Source organism: Procambarus clarkii, chromosome 59 (assembly GCF_040958095.1).
Source record: "Procambarus clarkii isolate CNS0578487 chromosome 59, FALCON_Pclarkii_2.0, whole genome shotgun sequence".
In the NCBI taxonomy this organism is placed as follows: Eukaryota; Metazoa; Arthropoda; class Malacostraca; order Decapoda; family Cambaridae; genus Procambarus; species Procambarus clarkii.
The window spans coordinates 22,665,136-22,686,388 of NC_091208.1; the positions used below are offsets into that span (position 1 = coordinate 22,665,136).

Consider the following 21,253-nt stretch of genomic DNA (forward strand, 5'->3'; position numbering starts at 1 on the left):
AGTTTAAAACAAAAAATAGGGAAACATTAAACTGGTGTGTAATACAGTGGTTAACGAGCCTGGCCTGAGGACAGGTTGGACGACAAGTGCTATACCAACTGCTTTTGTTGCATACTCACCTTTACTCATCACTTAAACTAAAATGTACTTACACCAGGTGGTATATATACAGTTATGTTACAACTTCAGTTTACTTATTTTATTTTTTCATACAGCATTCACACAATTATCTATGCCAAAATTGTCATACTTAATTCTCCTAGGGAGTACAGTTTAATATTCATGAACTGCTAATCAAACTTAAAAAATTATTAAAAAGGAACTAGAATTTCCATCAGATCAAATTAAAAGAGAGAGATGCATGCCCTCCGAGGAAAGACATATGATACAAATATTTTCATTTAAAAGTCAAATTATTTAAAATTACAATTTCTGTACAGAATTTATAACTACAATCATATCTATTTCATCTATTTTACTGATTCATCTCCATGGTAATAGGCAGTGTTGGATTACCAAGAGATCTTTTATTTATAGCCTACATTTATAGCCTACAAAGTCTTAAGTCAAGTGGCTTTTTAAAACTCTATAACCCAATGTTGTATGGCACCTCATTGTTTGTCACCATTCTCATTTCTTATGTTCAATTCCCTAACCAATCCCAGTCTTAAATATCTATTCCCATTCAACTCGATCGGAACTTTAACTTGACCAATGTTTATGCCATTACCCCTGGAAATATCATGAGACACTCCTCATTTTTTCTGCTATTCAAACTGTCTCCATTGTATAAAATTATCCCAAATATTTTGTTTACCAACTTTTGTACCTCCAGGTCCTGAACCCAAAATAACTTTGCTCCAGATTCTATAAGATGCCCTTTGTCACTCAACACTAGTAGTTACCATCATTACAGCCATCATAACTAAAATTTTGAAACAAAAAAAATATGATTTGAGTATTATTTTAAATTGGCTTTAAACAAAATTTAGAAACTTAAAACATCCTGCCCAAAGCACTTGAGACTAATATCACAAACATTTAAATAAGTAAATAAAAGAGAGTCAAATTTCAGACTTCAATCAAAAACATACAAGAAGAGAGAGTACTAACCATACAAACAGTCCTAAACACTTGAAGGTTGGTAGATTTGGAGACACAAAAAGGTTGATCAGATGCATATTAAACGCATCCTACAAAAGTGTAAATTTGTCAGGTTTTGAGTATTATAATTCAGCTATGCTTGTTCACTTCCAAAAACAGATGGCACTTAAGAATCTTGCTTGATAAGTAATTTATCCAATCCATACATACAAAAATACAAATCTATTCTTAGACATGCTGTTTTATATCTGCAATACAATGTGTTACGTTATACAGCGCACACGCACTATTTTCATCAATCACGTGCTCAATAATTATATACACTAACAAGAAATATATTAAAAGATATGCATTATAAAAATGTAAAATTCAGCAATAAAATTACATAACTATCAATACTATACTTCATTTCTTTGGCTTTGTGTGGAAGCACTTGCATCTAGAGTACCATAATAAGAAGGTAAACTTTGGTGGAAGTTCTCGGGTCTTACTGGAGTGCTTACAGCCACAGGCTCTGACGGTCGTCTCAACATAATCGGGAGGGCAGGCAATCCTGGGCTGTCTTGGTGTCCTCTATCTGAATCCAACAACCATCTGGGAATTTCATCTCGATACATTCGACGCTGAAGTACAACTCTTGTTCTCCTTCGTGTGCCTTCATACTTAACAGTTCCCTGAAAAATATAAGACAAAAAAATACTGTACTGTACTATACATCTATACACTGGCAGTGATCAGAATTTGTTGCAAGGCGAAGTTAATCTGGATGCTGTAAAATCTTGGTACCGTATATAAACAGGTTGGTGGCTTGTAGCATAGGTGAGTAACAACAAACTAGTTCTGGGTTCTATCATTAGCCAGGACAAGACTTTTGGCCACATTTCCTAACACCTGATGCAGCTATTCGCCTTGCAGTAAATAGGTGCCTAGGAGTTAGTTGATTACTGTAGGTTGCATCCTGGGAAAGGCGCGTTGTTTGCTAAAGGAACCTTGACAAGTGTAACTCTTCCTGTTCCCAACAATTGGAAACTAATGAATACAGGCTGTTGTGATGTGCTCAGACTGATGTAACATCAGTATGCAGAGCAAATATAACCATGGGGGGGGGGGTTAAGACAGGGAGTCAACTCAAATTTTATTGTATTGGTTGGGGTGATGCCGATAGATCTCGCTATGCATGTACTGAAGAGACCAGAAGACTGAATAAATATGGCTAATTATACAATAGCATGTAAACTTATTGATTGATGAAAAATATGTTATCTCTTGCCATGGCGAGTGCTGTCGGGTATATAGTCTGACTACCAATGACTTACTCAGTTTGTCATGGTGTATTGGTCACAGTACTGGATATGTTATAACTGAAATCATTCTGTAAGCTGTCTTCTAAGACAGTGATAAGAGGCTGACAAAATTCTCTCATTGCAATTACAAAGGAAACCTGCTCAAGCAGATTGTAATTACAGTATATTAAAAGCCTGATAAATAGCACAATTAACTGACTATGGGTTATAATGGAGTACAGTACTAATAAAAGGGGGTGGATACTGTGTGAATAATTTCCTTGCCAAATTTAAAAGGAAAGTTATATATCTAAGCCAAAACTAGACAAAGGCTAAAGCCTCATGCACTGCCATGAGCTAGAGGCTATGGCAATACAGAAGGAGTGGAGGTGTAATACCGCTTAAAAACATTCCTGCCAGAACATATAAAAGGCAGGCCAAGCTCAAATACCAAAAATATATGTCACCTGAATTTTAAACAGATGGCAACACATTTGCATTAAAACTGGAGAGTGTGTGAGAGAACCTAAGTGTTCTTGAGGGCTATAATGCAGGATCTAGAACTTGAGCAAAATCATAGCCAACAGTACTCTCTTACTTTGACAAAATGGGAAGCAAATGTATCCTGATTGGAGGAAACTACTCAATGGTTAAAGGTGGATTAAAAAAAAAAAAGGCAGGTACAAGAAGCTACCGAGACTGCCCAGAAAAGAGTATTTTGTTACATCGAGTTTGATTTGGGGATGTAGAATGACAGGATCACCAATAAATTGGATGGTTGTGTACACAAAACTACTTGCACTGTACGGTATTTTAAAAACTAAGGCAAAATATACAAGATGGAGTAACATGAGCATAGCACTACCAATAACAAGAAATGGAAAAAAATACGTAAGTAGATAAACAGCACTCCACACGCACTTGACCTTAGGGGCACAGTGGTAGAGTATTGGCAAGTCTAGAAGAGACTGATGTATGATATCAAACTGTTAGAGTACACTTGTGTCTTACCTGAGCTTCTAAAGCACTGGCATACTGTTGGAGAGTCGGAGTGTCTGCAGCATCACTGTACACAAATCTCAGTTCTTCTTTTGTCAGTTTCACATTAATACATACATTTTCTTCATCTGGAAAAATTTATTTAATATATTTCTCCAAATATCATTACCAAACAAAATTATTTCGAACTACACTACTGATGCCCCAATTCATGTATCAATAGACATTTTGAGAACAACAATTTATTATTGTCATTTGTTAGCTTTAGTTGAAAGAACTTTGTTAACTTTTATTGTTATTATTATTGCAAGATTTTCTTGCAATAATGGTGACTTGTCAACTTGTACAGTGTTTCATAATTATTTAAACATAAAACAACAAGATTACCTGAATACAAGTCATTGGAAAAGATTTAAAAAGTATGTTATATAATAAAAACTTATATTGAGGATTTATGATGGATTGTTGCAGAAAAATTCAAATCTTCAAAATACCAATGTTTAAGGGATTTTATTTCCATTTCAGTGTTAGTATTTCATCAGATTTTGATAAAATTTTCATAATTTTAAGTGTTTTCATCCCTTAAAATCCCTTAAAAAATTAGCAGGTTTTACATTTGTGTTTGAGGGCTTTTTTTTTAATATGAAGATAGAATTGAGAAAAAATTAAAACACTAAATTCATAATTTTTTCCATTACTGTACAGTATTAGGAACATTAATTGGAAATTTCCCAAATTCATATCTGGTCTTTCTAATGAAACCATCAGAAAGACTACAGGTTGGGCGAGTGTGGGAGGGGGAGGGTTGAGTGGGTGGGGGTTGGGGAAGTTCAGTGAATGAAGCTAGAGAAACATAGGGCAATGTTTTAGTCTGAGTAAATATGTGGAGGTACAGTAAGTGGTGCACCTTGTGAAACTGCTGCTGCTGCTTTTGTTTATAGTCTCCACACAATTTTTGAGTCCTAAATATTTTCCTTGAAGTTCAGGAGGCATTAAAGTGGGTGGTAAGCCTACGGTAATTAACACGGAAAATATAGTAGACGGGCTGTCTTGAAAAGTAAACGGTTAAGAATTTAAATGAATATTACAAGCAAGGTGCAGTACTGTACCTATATAACCTTGGGAAGTTTGTGTCCAGATTAACATTCGGAAATTTACGAGTCTCACCTCCATCCTTATCTGCCTGCACAGTCTGGTTGTACTCCATGCGGAATGTGAATGCCTCTAGGATGAAGGCAACAACAACAGACATGACAACCATCATAACCAGGTAGAAGAGCATGAAGTACAGTCTCGCCCAGTCATTTGTCACCGCTGCATAACCTGCCAACGTCACAAGCAATCACTTATTGCTGCTGCTTTACCTAACAATGGCTTGGGTAACACTGTTCAAATTGTAGCTTGTAAGCCTAAAAATTTCAATGATCTCACTATAAAATTTATGTTTTAAGTGTGAAAATATTTAAATTTCGGCCTCCTCATTAACTATGGTCTTTGTGTAGAAATCTACTCCATGATTGTGGTTGTACCACACTAAAAAGTATCCATAACCAGCTGGAAGGGCCAAATTAGAAACAGACAAGCTAATTAATATTACAACAAACACTGTCTTTAGAAGTGCCAGTATTACAAGTTAAATAAATCATCCTTATGTTAGGAAATGCCAATAACTAGATGTACTGTATCAAGTTACAATATTTAACCTCGACAATTACAGAGGTCTGTATTAACTTAAATGAAATTCCATTGAACATAAAAAGATCTAAGCCAAATTAATCTAGTGGAGGGAGAAACTATCATCCTTTACTGCAGTACGACAACTATTACCTTCCATAATGATAAACCAGTTGTTAACCACTGTCAGTTCAAACAGTGTAACTCCTGCTATGAAAATGTTATCGAAGTTGTTGAGGTAATAATAATTTACATACACGGTTGTGTTGTCATCCTTGTAGAACTGTTCCACTGTTGTGTTCCTGCAAGCAAATATTGCATTAATATTCAGGACAAAAACAATGCACTTCTGATCATTTATGACAATCTTTTTGTGAATTGCCTTCTTAAAGCTTGATTGAATTTGTAAACAAATAGATTGTAGAATATTTAGCATAAAAATGATTTAAATATGAAAACCATCTTTCTTATCTGGCCCCCCAAAAGCAAGTTCTACCATCATACGACCAGGGTTGGAACTAGCCACCACACACAATTTCCAAACATCCTGGCAAGGTCATGAATCATTCTCAATGGTCACTGGAGATTACTCAAGCCAGCATATAATAATAAAATTAAGAAGAATAAATAAAAAAAAAAATAAAAGCAGACCCTGTGGCGCAGCAGTAAGACACTCGCCCCGCACTTTGCGCGTGATTTGGCCTGGGTTGACTGGGTGCCATTCCTTAACTATACACCTCTGTTCACCAAACAGTGAATGGATACCTGGTTGTTAAACAATTTGGCGGGTCGTATTCCAGGAAAATTAAGATTAAAAGGGTCTACCCGAAACGCTATGCGTGCTAGTGGCTTTACAAGCATGCAAGAACTCTTATGTAGCCCATGGGCCCCTTCCCCCGTGTCCCACAATAGGGGTGATAGTGACAAATGAAGTCTCCTAACAATATTTACAGTATGGGCAGGGAGATTTCTTAAGTTCCACTGAGAGGAGTGCATTTGGTGGGAAGTATTAGAATCATGTTTACCTTTTTATTTGTAGCTGTACAATTAAAGTTTGCTTAGAGGACTGTATTATTAGATCAAAAGTGGTTGATAAATAAAAATAGTAAATCCACTGCACCGATCCACGAGGCTTATCAGAATCTGAAGGCCTGTTCTTCACTACCAGGTCACCTAGTTTATGTTGACCCTCCAGCAATTTATGGGCTATTCATGCCCGTGCCACCTCTTGGGTGGCTTAATCTTTATCAATCAATCAATCTCAAGCAATGTATTTGTTTGGGGGGGTGCCTATTAATCAATGGTTAACCAGAAACTTGCACAAGTACCAGTTGCACACATGAGGGGATCCAGTTAAGTACCACTGATGGAATTCTGGGTTCTTCTGTAGAAATTGACTGCCGAGATGAGTGGGAAAACTCTCATTATGCTCTGTCACAAATGCTTATATTTTACGTAAATGTGGCTCTGAGGCAAGTGCTTAACAGATACACTACTCTTCAATGACTTTTGATGCTTATTTCTTAATAGCAATGTACAGTATACAGATCAATAAAACAATCCAAAACAGTACATGATACTGTAATGTTATAAACAAATTTAATGAAACATTAATGTATTAATTTTTAATACATTAATGATCATTAACGTTATTAAACTCACACACAACAATTCTTCATATCATAATTAGAAAACAGCTCCATCCCTATGACTGCAAAGAAGTAGTAGATGATGATGATGACGACAATGGCAGATATAATACGAGGCGTCAGGATGACTAAAGTCTGGAAGACATCTCTATATCGCTTTCTCATCCGAAACAACCGAAGGAGCCTGAAAATATTTGTTTCACTTGTTATAGAAATACAAATTTTTTTAAAACTTGTACAATACTGTACTGTATACTGAAATAATAATATCTTGTACACACATTACAAAAAAATTATTTAAACCATTGATATTCAATTAAAGATACACATTCTCATAACATCTATTTAAGCCTTTTTCTAAGTTTACTTTCTAAAAGACTAAGCAAGAAATGCGTAAACAAAATGGGGAAAGTAAATACTGTGCCATCTTACCGTAGTGGTCTTAGGATAACAATATAAAAGAACGACGAGGAAAATTTCTCAGCAACGAGTCCAGCTATTGACAATATTGTAATAAAGAAATCATAAATATTCCAACCAGAGTGGAAGTACCGTCTGTATCCAAGCCCAATTATTTTCAAGGCAGCCTCTACACCATAAACTGAAAAAAGCACAAACATTTATATCACTACCAGACTCCAAACTATATTTGCAACTGCAAATGAATGGACAGTACAGTGCGACCTTAAAATCTGGACTACTGTTCATTCTACCAATTTAGGATTTTCACTAATTGTTACGATATGTTGCAATTATATTCTATGTATGTATATATACAGTATATGCACAAAATGATAAATAACACCAATACATTAATGCCTCAGTTAACCACACAGAGAGAAGGGAATGCTGGAGTACTTTCAAGCCAGCATGGGACCTTTTTCCAGTAGCAAATGACAGAATCCAGGTAGGTCAGGCCAATACATGGGGCCTGGTATGGGAACGGAAGTGAAAAAAGGGCAAGAGGGGTTTCAGGAGGCAGCATGAACAAAATGTCATACTTGGTAACCCACAGAGGAACCGGTGGAATTACCAAGGGAAAGATAAGACAACAGTGGACACAGATGCAAACACGAGTAAACAATTTTACTCATTTAAGTCACATAAGTACAAGGAGAATGTACCACATTCTATTATGGTGTACTAAATTTATTTATATTCAACATTTGTAATATGAAAAACTTACACGTAACAAAAGCTACCTGGTCCCATGTCACGTGAAGGTCGTGCGAGACGGGCGTGTCGCTCATTGAGAGGAGAATAGTCTTCAGAAGAAGAGTTATGGCATTAAGCATAATCACCACATCTGGCAATAAAATATTTTAAGAATATTAATTTAACTTTCCACATACATGACTGGATACATACATACTGGTAAAAGTACTTAAAGCATCTACAATACCCTATAAGGACAATGGATACAAGCTACATTGCTGGTCATGAACGAATAATTCAAGAAACTTCCACCCACCCTCCTGCTCTCTCTCTAATTGTACCAGTCAAAGATTTTAATACTAATCCCCAAGATCAATAGCTTCAATTTGGTCTTATCTGCTCTTTATGTTACAATTGTCACTCAGGACATCCACAAGTCTGATGTTTGTGTTCCAATATCTCCCTGCTCCATGTGCTATTCACTGGTGGATTACATTAATTCGAGAGCACAGTATCACCTCTCTATTTTAATTTAAACTGAGGATATCTCCATGCTACTACAATGGAGTAAGTGGCTAGAGACCACTTTTGATGACTGCATGTAGTCTTTGATTAATCCTGATCTTGGGATTGAGCCCCAAGCAGACAGAAATGGCTGGGCACATTTACTTTACCTAATGCCTCTATTCACCTAGCAGTAAATATGTGCAAGGTGTTAGGTTGGTAGTTAGATCTAAAGGATCTCGATACAAGCCTAAAAACAGACATCCTCTCCCCAGCAATGGGAATTAAGATTGCCACTTCCTTTGTTTCACTTCTGTCTCTCCTACAAACAGTATATCATTCTTTGCCCTGTCTCTCAATACTATCACTACTGGATTCACATTGTTTATTATCTGCCTTGTCAGCAATACTTTAGTACATGCTCCATCTATGGTCATGAACAAAACCATTTGAAAGTTGTTTCCTTATTTCTCCCTGATGACCATTTGCATTGATTTCTATTGTTCCTCGAGTATCTACCTTGGATATAGAAAGTTCAATGAAGATATGAAAAGTAAAATATATTACTGGTATAATGTTGGTTTGGCATCTTCATAAAGTTGCTCTCAGAAGACAATTTTGCTACAACCAACCACTGTACAGCCACTTTTGCTACTGTGGCTACAGCCACGTGCAGTCGAGTGTATGTTTACATGCACGTGGACACTAATTACTGTCGCACAAGCACAAAGAAATCACATTAAGATGAAATATCAATTGATACATCACATTAATGTGATTTCTTTGTGCTTTTGAAAGAAGCACTGGTGGAAGAACTCCCACACCACACCAGGGGGCCTGGTAGCCTGATGTAGCTACCGCACAGGACTCGTCATTCTGTGGCGCGGGTTCGATTCCTGCACCAGGCAGAAACAAATTGGCATAGTTTCTTTCACCCTGAGTGCCCCTGTTACCTAGCAGTAAATAAGTACCTGGGAGTTAGTCAGCTGTCACGGGCTGCTTTCTGGGGTGTGTGTGTGTGTGTGGGAAAAAAAAAGTAGTTAGTAAACAGTCGAGAGGCGGGCCGAAAGAGCAAAGCTCAACCTCCGCAAACACAACTAGGTGAATACACCAGAGTGTACATGAGTAATGTGTAAATACTTGGATTTAGTATCGGCTCTATGCCTCAAGACCCTTTATGGATTCAGGTGAATAAGAATTACATTACGTATAGTGAATCGTGGTTCAGTGGTTCAAGGCATGTTCTTGGAAGTACTCGTCAAATCCTTCACATGGCTCCAATTTTCCCATTTGTAATTACTGTCATTATTACATAAGAATTATTACACACTTTACGGGGGTACACAATGCACCTTAGTCACCCCCCCTCCCCTTCTCCTATCTTATCCCCTTTCAACCCCCCCCCCCCCCCACCATTTCACCCAAGTAAATGGTGGGAGTAAGCCTCAAAGTCCACAGTTTTCATAACCCCATTCAGCCAATAAAAGTATAGTGAGGTAAAGTCATTATCACATACAGTAACCTAAACAGTGTTGCAAGATACTAGTATTGTATACATACACTGTACCATCTCTAATCTAGTGATTAGGTCAAATGGCACTTTGGAGTGAAAACTACAACATTATTTTATTAACAAATATTTTAATACAGAAACTGTGCTCCAACAGGTCGATTACTCACATACAAGAACTTTGAACAGGTTCCAGGTGACGAGTCTTCGAATGAGGTAGAAGCAACTACGAACAGGATCGGGAAGTCCACTAAACCACGGGTCTGGTGGCTGGTAAGGCTTCCACTTAAAATCACAAATTTCATAAATATTGTAGAACTCGGAAAGGCATAAAACTCCCGATTCAGAGCGATTTAAAGCTTTAAATACAAGGTAAGCATCTCGATCACCTGTGGAAAGTAATGACAAGTACTGTACTGGTAAATTATATAAATTTAAATTAAATGCAAAATAAAAATACAGCATATCTGAATTTATTCTGAAGAGGCATTTATACAAATATCTTAAACTATGATACAAGAAGTTATTGCTTGCACATCTCTTAATTAGCATACTGTACTAATTCTTTAAGACTTGTGTTGTTAATACACCATTACAGTGCTCTCACTTCCTTGTAGCTTACTCTCTCAAACCAAAAGCATCATTTACTGTATTTCTCTAACATTCCACATAGCCTTATGAATTTTCTTTTGTTTACAAAACATCAATAAAACTTATTACGCACTAGTACTAGGCCTGAAGAATCTGAGGAGACCCCGAAAGTGTCGGAAAGGAATGTGTGTGGGCTGCGTCCTGGTCACCAGCAGACGGAAGGCATACTGACACGCCCTCCTCTTATGAACCAGCAGTTTTCTAAATTTATCCTTCTCAATGTCACTAAATACTACAAACACCACAGCAAGCATCTGCAATAAATAAATTTCACAGTTTGGAAAATGACACGAATATGGATACTGCAAACAAACAACTTACGAATACCTTAAACCATACCTGGCTAAATACAATGTCACCAACATTGTACAATAGTCCATTTGTGAGACAGATGAATGACTGGGCAATATCATGCTAAACAACCTCATGCAAATCCAACTTGAAGTTCATAAGGATAAAAATGGGAAGCCTGGAATGCATTCCTAAATCCAGTTATTTTCCAGTCCTAGTGCAACAAATGTTCTCTGACCATTTCCCTATAACAATTAGTATACAGTATTTAACAGTAAAATAAATAAATATATATATAAATAAATATAAATACACACACACACACACACACAGTAAATAATGAAACTTTGTAAAGAGTACGAGTTTTACTTTGCAAGAGAAACAGGTCTGGTGGTTTCTGCATTTTTTCTTATACTTTTTATATTCTACAAGAACTGGATTACTCTAGTATGCTTTTGCTCCATGGTAAAGACATGAAATCTGAATCTCCAACTGAAATATGCTGGAGGGATGGCAGAAGACTTCTGACACGGATGAAAATTTTTTCTTACAAAAAATTGAGGGCAGAAATCAGAGAGAGAAATCTGGACTGGAGAAATTTTACTAGTGAGGTACCATAAGGTTCATTTCAAGCATAAATAGTGTTCATTATCTTTAAAAACGATTTTCCAGAGGTATCACAGAATGACATGAGCATGTTTTCTGATGGCTAAGCCCCTAGGGAAGGGAAGAGACTTGGATGATTGTTATGCCCTTCAAGAACACCCCGGACAAAATAAGAGTATGGAGTAACACTTTGCAGGTGGGATTCAACATAACACATTACAAAATTTGGTATAGGAGAGAATAGGCCCCACACACCCTACAAAATTGAAATATGCAGAGGCTGTATATATTATGCCCATATCTCAAGATGAATCGATAAACTGGAAAAGGTGCAAAGACATAATACCAAATGGTTTCCAGAACTGAAAAACAAGAGTTACAAGCATAGGTTAGTGTTAAATATGCTGGAAGACAAAAGAAAAAGAGGATATATGATCACTATATACAAAATAGTAAGAGGAATTCATAAAATTTACAAAAAAATCTTGAAACCTTCAAGAACAAGGTCATCGATTCAAGCTAAGAAAACAAAGGAGCTGAAAAAAATTAGAATGCTCTCTTTTGCAGAGTGGTAGACGGTTGGAACAAGTACACGAGGCAGTGAAGGCCAAAACCATCAGTAGTTTACAAGCATTGTGTGTGAGTGTCGTGCTTTATTGCATTGTACACCACGAGCATAGCTCTAATCCTGTAACTACACTTATGTAATTATACTTAGGTATAATTACACAATTACACTATGGTATAATTACACAATTACACTACGGTATAATTACACAATTACACTATGGTATAATTACACAATTACACTATGGTATACTCAAGATGCCAGGCAACAACGGGACACTTTATGTAGAGGTGACGACATAATGTATATATCAGCACTGATCCAGCAAGTATCCATGCAAATTTTAAACTAATCTTCAACTCTGACATTTTCTAAAATATTATGAATGCCACAGAATTATAATACAGTATTATTTTTCACTGAATATTTCATGGAACTAAAATCTTTCATTCTAAAATGGGCCATGAGAACTTCTCAACTTTATTGCATGAACCACTTTATTGTTCAACCTTTCAAAATATTTTTTCTTTAAATCACTTGGCATATTCTATTCAATAATATTTATTTTTCACTAACTGAAGTTTCTTCCTCAATTAAAAAAAATGCAATAGAATTTAGGCTCCTCATAGGCAAGAAACTTAATTTATGTCCTTCAGCAAAGAGGTAATAAAAAAATGGCAGTTGATCACTGTCAATTACACTCATTGTTAAATGTTTGTTCGTTATCACTGGCTCGTTTCCAGCTACAACCACAATAATTTTGGAAATATGCATTTACTAACCAGATTCATCAAGAAGTAGAGATTGACAGCCAAGAACAAGATGAAGAAAGCAGCACTGCAGCGGTTCTTGGCATACGCCGGCATCATCACATCTGGGAAACTTTCAACATACAACACAACTTACTTCTGTAACTTCAAGACTCACGGAAGAGTGCAAATGTTATGATTAAACATAAAGATGTGGACGGTGAGTAAACATGTATACAGGGCGTTATACTTGGCAATATTCGCTAAGTTGTCACGTCTCTCTCTCTCTCACTTCAATAACAATAATTTGAGATGTTAGTTATATAGAGCACAACTGTTTGTAATGATGAGGACTTGAAATACATGCTTGCGAAAGAAATCGTGCAGCTGCCTGTCTTCAGGTGTTTTCACACAATACTGTATTGCATAAAAAAACCTGAATTTTTAACAGAGCAGGTATGCCAACCTAGGCAGCAATAAGCTCAAAGTATAAAAAAATTCTATATCAGATTCACATTAACAACAATTTAAATGACTGAAAATCATAATATAAAACCCTATACAAATTTATTTCATTATAAAATATTTTGAGGTCTACTTATTGCAATTCTCAATAAAATTAGCCTTGACATCCCTGTAAATGTTTGATATAGGCTCATTGACTTATTTGATGGATGAACCACATGAAAAGATTAATTAACAGGTCATGTCATGGCACACTAAATTGTGCCTTGCTATTAGTTGCTCAATACAAGCATATTAGTTACCTTGGATTAATGTCACTGATCATCATTAATGTATCCTTTGTTACCACGAGTGACAAGTGTCATCAATGCATAAAATAATGCATGAAACTTTCATTTTATTTTTGCAAGGAACATGAACATTTAATCAGTGGCAACATCCAAAATGTTAATAGAAAAATGAGCAGAAATGTGACATTATAACATTAGTACTGGGTATAAGAACCTCTCATATTTATATGTTGGACATTTTAACTTACTTGGCAGTAGTCAGAAGAACATATAGAGAAACAAATCCTTGTTGGAATGTCGTAAAATATGGATTTTCTTTATTGGGACTGAAGAAATAAAATCCCAGCGTGGAGAAGATGACGAGGACGAAAAATAATATCCCCAACACCTCAAGAATTGGCGGCACAGACTGCAGAATTTGTCGAAGAAATCTAATAAACGAGAATGATAAATGATGAATATAATAACCAATAAATTGCATGTTATGAGAATGTTGATAAAATTTTTATGATACAGTACAGTAAATCTATAACGGCTCAACAAATAAGAAAACATCCCTCAACATCCAATTTCAATTTCCTCAGCTTTCACCTGTATTTACCACATGCATTTTTGGGATGAAAAATGCCTGGACAAATAACTAGGCTTTCCATTTCTATGAAAAGCTTCTTTCTGAGCAGGTCACACAGTTGCTTTTATGCAATGACCTGCTCTCCCAAAGACCAGACCATACAAGGCCATAAGTGGCAGTAACCAAGACTGGAGATGTCTCCATTTAGAAATTAATGACATCCAGGTTTATTAATTATCCTCAAATCCCCCCCTTCCAAGCAATACTAATTCTCAAAGATCACAAAGAAGTACTGCTATGCAAAGTGCTCGGCAGCTCACCTGGCAGATAGCCCCAGGCTGCCGACAGATGTCACCACATACAATGTCAATGCATAGCAAAGACCTGCCCACCTCAAAAAAAAAAACCTGACTAAAACCAGAGATAACAGGTAATATCTTGAGGTTATCTTGAGATGATTTCGGGGCTTTTTTAGTGTCCCCGCGGCCCGGTCCTCGACCAGGCCTCCACCCCCAGGAAGCAGCCCGTAACAGCTGACTAACACCCAGGTACCTATTTTACTGCTAGGTAACAGGGGCACAGGGTGAAAGAAACTCTGCCCATTGTTTCTCGCCGGCGCCTGGGATATTCTATGAAGTTGAAACAAAACAAAGGAATTGGTATAGAGTGTACCCTTCTCAGAAAGAAGTTTTCATCTACCCTCAGAGCCTCATTTCTAAGCTTTACCACACTCTTGACTAAGGGAAGCAAATATAGCCATAGAAAATGTAAGAATGTAAATCCTTACATCCGTAAATCCTTGCACAGGACGTAAATCCTTACGTCCTGTGCCCATGAGCACAGGACGCTTGCTCATGTTACAAGTCAGTGGAGGCCATGGAGTATGAGGAACACCATGCCCTGGAAGGAGACATCTTGGTACACAAGACCTCAACTTATGCACCTCAGTTTTCATTCACTAACATTTTATTTGATAAAAAACCATCTCTTCTCCCCTCTGAAATGGTTGAAACATTTCTTCTCAATCACTTAGTGCTGTCATCATATTAAACTTTGACCTTCATCCCCATAGGGAAGATTTCCAAGAAATATTTTAGGCCTTAGGAAAGTCATAGTAATTGTGAGGTTGGCAAAGTTCTTACTACCAACAACTACTAGTTCTTACTACTTACAAAGTTCTTACTCTATTAACAATGTACTGTACTATAAGAGGTGAACTCTTGAGCGGTGGTCTGGGATACTGGCCAATGGCCAAGTAAACCAACTACCAATTAACAAAGCAAAAACTTTAGTCAATGCGGCTTAATTCCACTTGAAAGAAGATTTCAAGTGCTCAAGAGAAATTAGCCTTCTGGATGTCATTTCAGGCTAGACAGAGAAATTTCCAGTTTCTTCTTTGCCCACTGATGGCATGACAAAGTACATTTGTTGTATGGTGATCATGTAGGGAGGGCAAGAGACTGCTACGGGAACAATCTAGTTGTATAGCTCAGTAACCGTAAGCTTAGAGGCTACCATTGTTTTTGTTTTGCCCTCGGGTTTGTAAAGACACAAACATGCACAACTCCATTGCCATCAGGCACCAACGAACTTGCTGTAACAGTGAAAGGGAAATTATTGACAAGTTAAAGGGGATTTATTGATACTGTACATTATTTAATTGATCAAATATCAGCAGCTGTGAGAACTACTCAGAAAAGACTCATAAAGTACAGTATATGATTACCTGCATGCAGTATGCTTTATCACACCTATAACATGATATATGTGGGCTGTATGTGGAACAAGAGACAGCGACTTAAAAGTGTGGGAAATATACGACGACTCATCTAGTGGTCAATTGTAATAAAAAGGGAACCCAATCTACTAAAGGAGCACATGCTAATTCAACAAGAATTAAGGAATATTTTAATTTAAAATTAAATACACAGAAGAGACAAGTAAGGTATTAAGGCAACCAAGGCAAGATTAATTATAAATTATTTATACTGTAGTTAAAATTGACCGAACCGAAACTTTCCAAGGGACAGTGTAGCACATACATATGCACTAAATTAAGCCAAAGATAGCATATCAGGCCTAGGAATGCTTATTTAGTGAAATATCTGGTATGTAATGTCCAGCTTTTGTTATTTATTTTAACTTTTGTATTTTTTGCCCGTTTTATTGGAATTGTTTATTAGTGTGTGTGAAGTTTGTTTAATTTTTGTGACTTAATTTTCATGTTACATCTGCCAGTGTTCGTAAGTATGTTAAGTTGTGCATCAGATGTCTGTTAGTGGATTTCCTGTGCATTTTTGTGTAGCAAGCCTCGACTTGCCATGTCCTTGAGCACGAAGAGGAAGAGCCTTAGCTAATAAGATACAGAGGTGAGTGAGGCGTCCACCTTACTGTTATGAGGTTTTTACCCCCAGTTTTGCTCTCCACACTACAGAGATCTGTGAAGTCATATGTAAATGTGATTTATTCCAAGTTGTGTGTCCCAATTCACACGTCTTTTTAAAATAAATGTAACACACATGCCTCACTGGTTTGTTTACATCCTTAAAGACAACAATAGTGGTGTGTCATTCACTTGGTATTCCCTCTTGTATTTGAAGTACATTGTAATATATCCTATTAATATTTGGGAAATACACAAATATAAGTAGAGTACTGTAATGAAATTTACTGTAAAGTTGACCCACCTCCTCCTCCTTACATTAGGCTTAGGATAAGTTAGGCACGATTTTTTTTTTAAGTTACTGTTGTATTTTAAAGCCTGCCATTTAGGGTAATCAGATAATACAAAACATTACCTTTTTGGGTTCAACAGTCCATTTTTGTCCATTTAACCAAACAGTTACTGTAAGTACTATCAGTCCTGGGAGGATGGGCTCAGATAACAGGGTAATTAGAGCCTGGTGTGCGAGAAGCATCCTCGGTGGACACTGGCGGTGGCAACAACCAGTAAGAAAAACAAGGAAAGTAAGCTCAGAATGCCATAAGAGTGGCACTACAGTGCAAGGAAGCCAAAGAACCATCAATGAAAATCATTGCCCTTAAACCACCAGAAATTTGTATAGTACTGTACTTCATTTTTGAAATACTAACCTGCGTACACCCCCCAGATATCTGCTATCGATGAAGAAGATGGGACGTAGCGCTCGAGTAACACGATACTTGGTATCATTTCTAGCAATCACAATTATTGCCTCGATGATCATCCCCACCAAGATTAGAGACTAAAGAAAAGTAGAGTAAATAATTATATTTAACTATTAATAGTACAAACTTCTACCATGCAATACCCTTAATCCTGCCATTGTCAGACATAAAGACAAAGTAATTATGAGGAGAAAGTACTGTACTAGCCATAATAATACTGTATTCTGTTGTAATTTGTTTTGTCGAAGACAGAAACCCTGTATTTTAGGCTCATAGCGAGGTTCCTCCCCCTCCCCACACACACACACACGAAGGTCGAACTATTGACCCTGTCTGGGATGCAACCCCCACAACAGTTGCCTAATTTCTGTGTTCCTATTTATTGGTAGGTAAACAGAGGCATTAGGTGCAAGGAAATGTACCCAACCACTTCTGTCCCACCTGGGAATCAAACCCAGGATCACCAACTGTGGGACAAGAATGACGCCAACTGTACTACAATACACCAGTAACTGCTTTAAAACAGTAAATCCCAAAATACTGCATGGCAATTGCCTACGCACAAAATATAAATATCTATGTAAAAATTGTACTTTAAACCCCTCTTAAATATTTTAGTTAAAAATAAATATTTTAAAATGCATAGTTATTGTAGCAAAGAATGAGTCACATAAATTAGTTTAAAGTTTAACCAACTGTAAAAGACTATGCCTAAATTGAATATGAACCAAAGTGGATTAAGAGATCAAACGGTTTATAAACTTGAGATGTGTGATGACAATTTTGTATATACACAGTATATGGGGAGAGGAAAAAATTAGCAAATAAAGACAATTTACAAAAGAATGAATTAAGGTACAGGAAAATAATATTTTAACCCATTATCCTACTAATAATTACATTTAAAATGCAATCTTTATCGACTTACTTTAAGCAGGGAGCGTTTATGTTTTACGAACGTACGAATTCCTAGCCACCGTAGCTGCATGAATATGGATATTCCAAGCAGGAGGAGCCCAAACAGCTCAACAGAACCATGGACACCTACTGCAACTCCCTGAAGGCATTCCATACAATAAAATGCAGCACATTTCTTAATATAAATATATACATGTACTGTAATAGTTATGCTCAAAACTGGCCAAATATATGCTATCATTTGAAAAATTAAAATTTGAAAAATTTAAATTCCATATTGATCGTACTGTAATATAAAGCGCACAAAGCAGTAACTCTACACCTAATAAAGCTGAACCAATCAATTGTACTAACCTAACCTTTAGTACACAATCTATTTTAATTTAGTGAGCATTTTGTAACAAAATAGGCTCTTTTTCCCCATTTTAGCAAGTCAAGTCTGCTCTCAATGTGATGATTAAACTGTACTGTAAATCATTTTGTGGGAGGGATTACATTTTTTAAGTTTGGATTTATTAATTAATAATTAAGTGAATAATTAAGGTTGTGTCTATAGAAGTGAAAGTAGGCATGTGTAATTAAGTAATTACAAGACGAGCGCTATGGTTGAGGTGTTCCGTATTCTCTATACAAGTCCTCATCTTATGAGGTTTAGAAGCTTTAGATTATTTTGCCATCCATGTATTTAAAGGCAATTTTGAATTCACCAGTTTAATAGCAATGATCACTAATCTCTTCGATAGTTCTGTGAATTCTTACAAATAATTTGCAAACTGAATATGGCTTGGTTTCTCTTATTCAGCACTATTATAGCATTTATTAACAGTAAATTCCCATTTGCTTTGTAATGCTCAATGCACTTGTTCTGTCAGTCATTTTTAAATGTCTATGGAAATCATTACATTCTGGGATGGATCACATATTTTTCCAGTGTCTTTATTCTTAACATCAGTATGAGCAAACAAGGAACATGTCAAATTCCCAGCCACACTAGTGGCTAACGTCAGCCTGCCATGACTGCAGTAGATCTAACCCAGAGAGTAGCATCTTACCTCTGGAAGGAACCTTTCATTGCTTCCAGAGGTAATTGCTTTCACAATTCCACCATTGTGGAATAGCTCAGAGAATATTTGAAGAGATCCAACCCAAATTGAATTTAGAGAGACTTGTCAGAACATTTTAATATTGCACCCATAAATACCAAGCTCAAAATCATTAATTCTCACTGGAAAGACAGCTGGAGGCTCTACAGTTGCCAGAGACATGAGGAGAAGAGCAGCAAACAGGTCCAGAGAATAAAACCAGTGGTTGTGCGTAACAATGTAGGCAGGAAGAGCCCTTCGATCCCGTGGATGGCTGTTGAATTTGTCATTGTTTTCACCTTCCTAGAAATTCACAATAAATGTTAGTATTGAAATTGCACACAGATTCATCACGGATGACATCCATTTTATTATGTAGTATAAAATACTATATTCACAAATGAGGTCTATGGACCAGATGATTCTTTCTATCCATGAATTCCCATTTTAAAAGAATATACCATATACAGTATACTAAACTTCAATAGGTAAACAAATTTGAAAATTGTTAACAAAACTGACAATTTTTAAAACAGTACTGTACTGTACATGCATTATCATTTTTAATACAGTACCATTATTTAAATTGCTCGTCAATTTCACTTCACCTTCCAATACTGGAATGATCACAAATTATACAAAACTCTTATACATCAGCTATAACAAGTATACTCAATTATTCCTTACGAACACAATGCCTCCATTCCTCAATACAGTACTACATCTCTATTAAACATTAGGGTCCAAAAATTTTCCCTTTTAATTACTTCCACTACTCCACACACCTCTAAGAATATCGAAGCTTCGTGGTAATTCATCTTCCAACTGCTGGCAATACACGTGGATGGAGATTGGACACCATTTTCACGTAGTTCTTGATATTCACTGGCATCCGAATCCACACTAGTATTGCCATATTCATTGGGAATGTCACTTATATTGTGTTTTCCTTGGCTACTTTCACTCTCAGTTGACATCGAAGCTGGGGATAAATTATACAGGAGGAAGACTGTCAAGTTATGCATGTTCAGTACAGTATATTTAAGAAACCATACTTAAGGATCTAATGGAAAAAATAGTGTGTGTTCTATTTACAAATAATATTAAACAAATTTTAAAGATTAAATAATGTAGTGTCAAATGTTAAGGTATATAACAATAGATAACCATTTTCTTTAAACCTTATACTGTTCATACAGAGATATCTCGGCTGATGGGATGTGCACTCACTGAGAAAGCTCATTTGTAGGTACATAGGGCAAGTAGAAACATTTTAAAAAATGGTAACCAGCTTCTCATACAAGGGACTTCTCAAGGGATAAAGATCTGCCTGAAACGCTGCTCGTACTAGTGGCTTTACAAGATTGTAATTACTATACTATGTATCCTCAATCCCAATGTACCTTCTTGAAAATAAAATAAAATAAAATAAAATAAAATAAATAAAATAAAATAAAATAAAATAAAATAAAATAAAAATTAAAAAAAAAATAAAATAAAATATAAAATATAAAATTATATAAAATTATATAAAATTATATAAAATTATATAAATAAAATAAATAAATAAATAAATAAACAAACAAACAAACAAACTTCCAGTAGATGTAATTAACATGGATTTTGTTAAAGCCTTTGATAAGGTACCACACAAAAGACTGACAAGGAAATTACAGACTCATGGAATAAATGGTAGAATACTGTAATTGAAAAAAAAAAATGGTTGAAACAAAGAAAAAGGGTCGTGGTAAATAGGTCTATATCTGACCGGAGAAATGTGGTAAGTGGGGTACCTCAGGGGTTCATTTTGAGGCCAACCCTTTTTTGTCATTTACATCAATGACAGATGAGAATATTACAACCCATATCATCAAATTTGCAGATGACACAAATATATATGGTAAAGTGGGAAATAATAATGATATTGGAGCCCTACCAAGAGATCTACATGAGCGCTACAAATGGTCAAAAAATGCAAAAGCTTTTTATTTTTAAACACCTGTATTGACAAATCCAAGACCATGCATGTGGGGCTTA

The 21,253-nt window shown here is 36.1% G+C and overlaps 1 protein-coding gene across 3 annotated transcripts in view; it reads right to left on the minus strand.

Moving 5' to 3' along the window:
* Positions 1-184: 184 nt before the first annotated feature.
* LOC123768157 (two pore channel protein 1) overlaps positions 185-21,253 on the minus strand; it is a 95,144-nt gene continuing 74,075 nt past the window's right edge. For all 3 annotated transcript variants that reach the window (XM_045758539.2, XM_045758536.2, XM_045758538.2), the window contains exons 2-16: positions 20,002-20,198; positions 19,361-19,519; positions 18,145-18,273; positions 17,163-17,293; positions 13,747-13,929; positions 12,777-12,876; positions 10,603-10,783; positions 10,049-10,267; positions 7,896-8,015; positions 7,142-7,310; positions 6,723-6,893; positions 5,214-5,362; positions 4,554-4,709; positions 3,399-3,514; positions 185-1,778 (exon numbers count right to left, since the gene is read on the minus strand). In XM_045758539.2, coding sequence (XP_045614495.1) covers positions 1,503-1,778; positions 3,399-3,514; positions 4,554-4,709; positions 5,214-5,362; positions 6,723-6,893; positions 7,142-7,310; positions 7,896-8,015; positions 10,049-10,267; positions 10,603-10,783; positions 12,777-12,876; positions 13,747-13,929; positions 17,163-17,293; positions 18,145-18,273; positions 19,361-19,519; positions 20,002-20,193 — 2,451 coding nt within the window. In that variant the 5' untranslated portion in view covers positions 20,194-20,198 and the 3' untranslated portion in view covers positions 185-1,502. The remainder of the gene's footprint in view (positions 1,779-3,398; positions 3,515-4,553; positions 4,710-5,213; positions 5,363-6,722; positions 6,894-7,141; positions 7,311-7,895; positions 8,016-10,048; positions 10,268-10,602; positions 10,784-12,776; positions 12,877-13,746; positions 13,930-17,162; positions 17,294-18,144; positions 18,274-19,360; positions 19,520-20,001; positions 20,199-21,253) is intronic.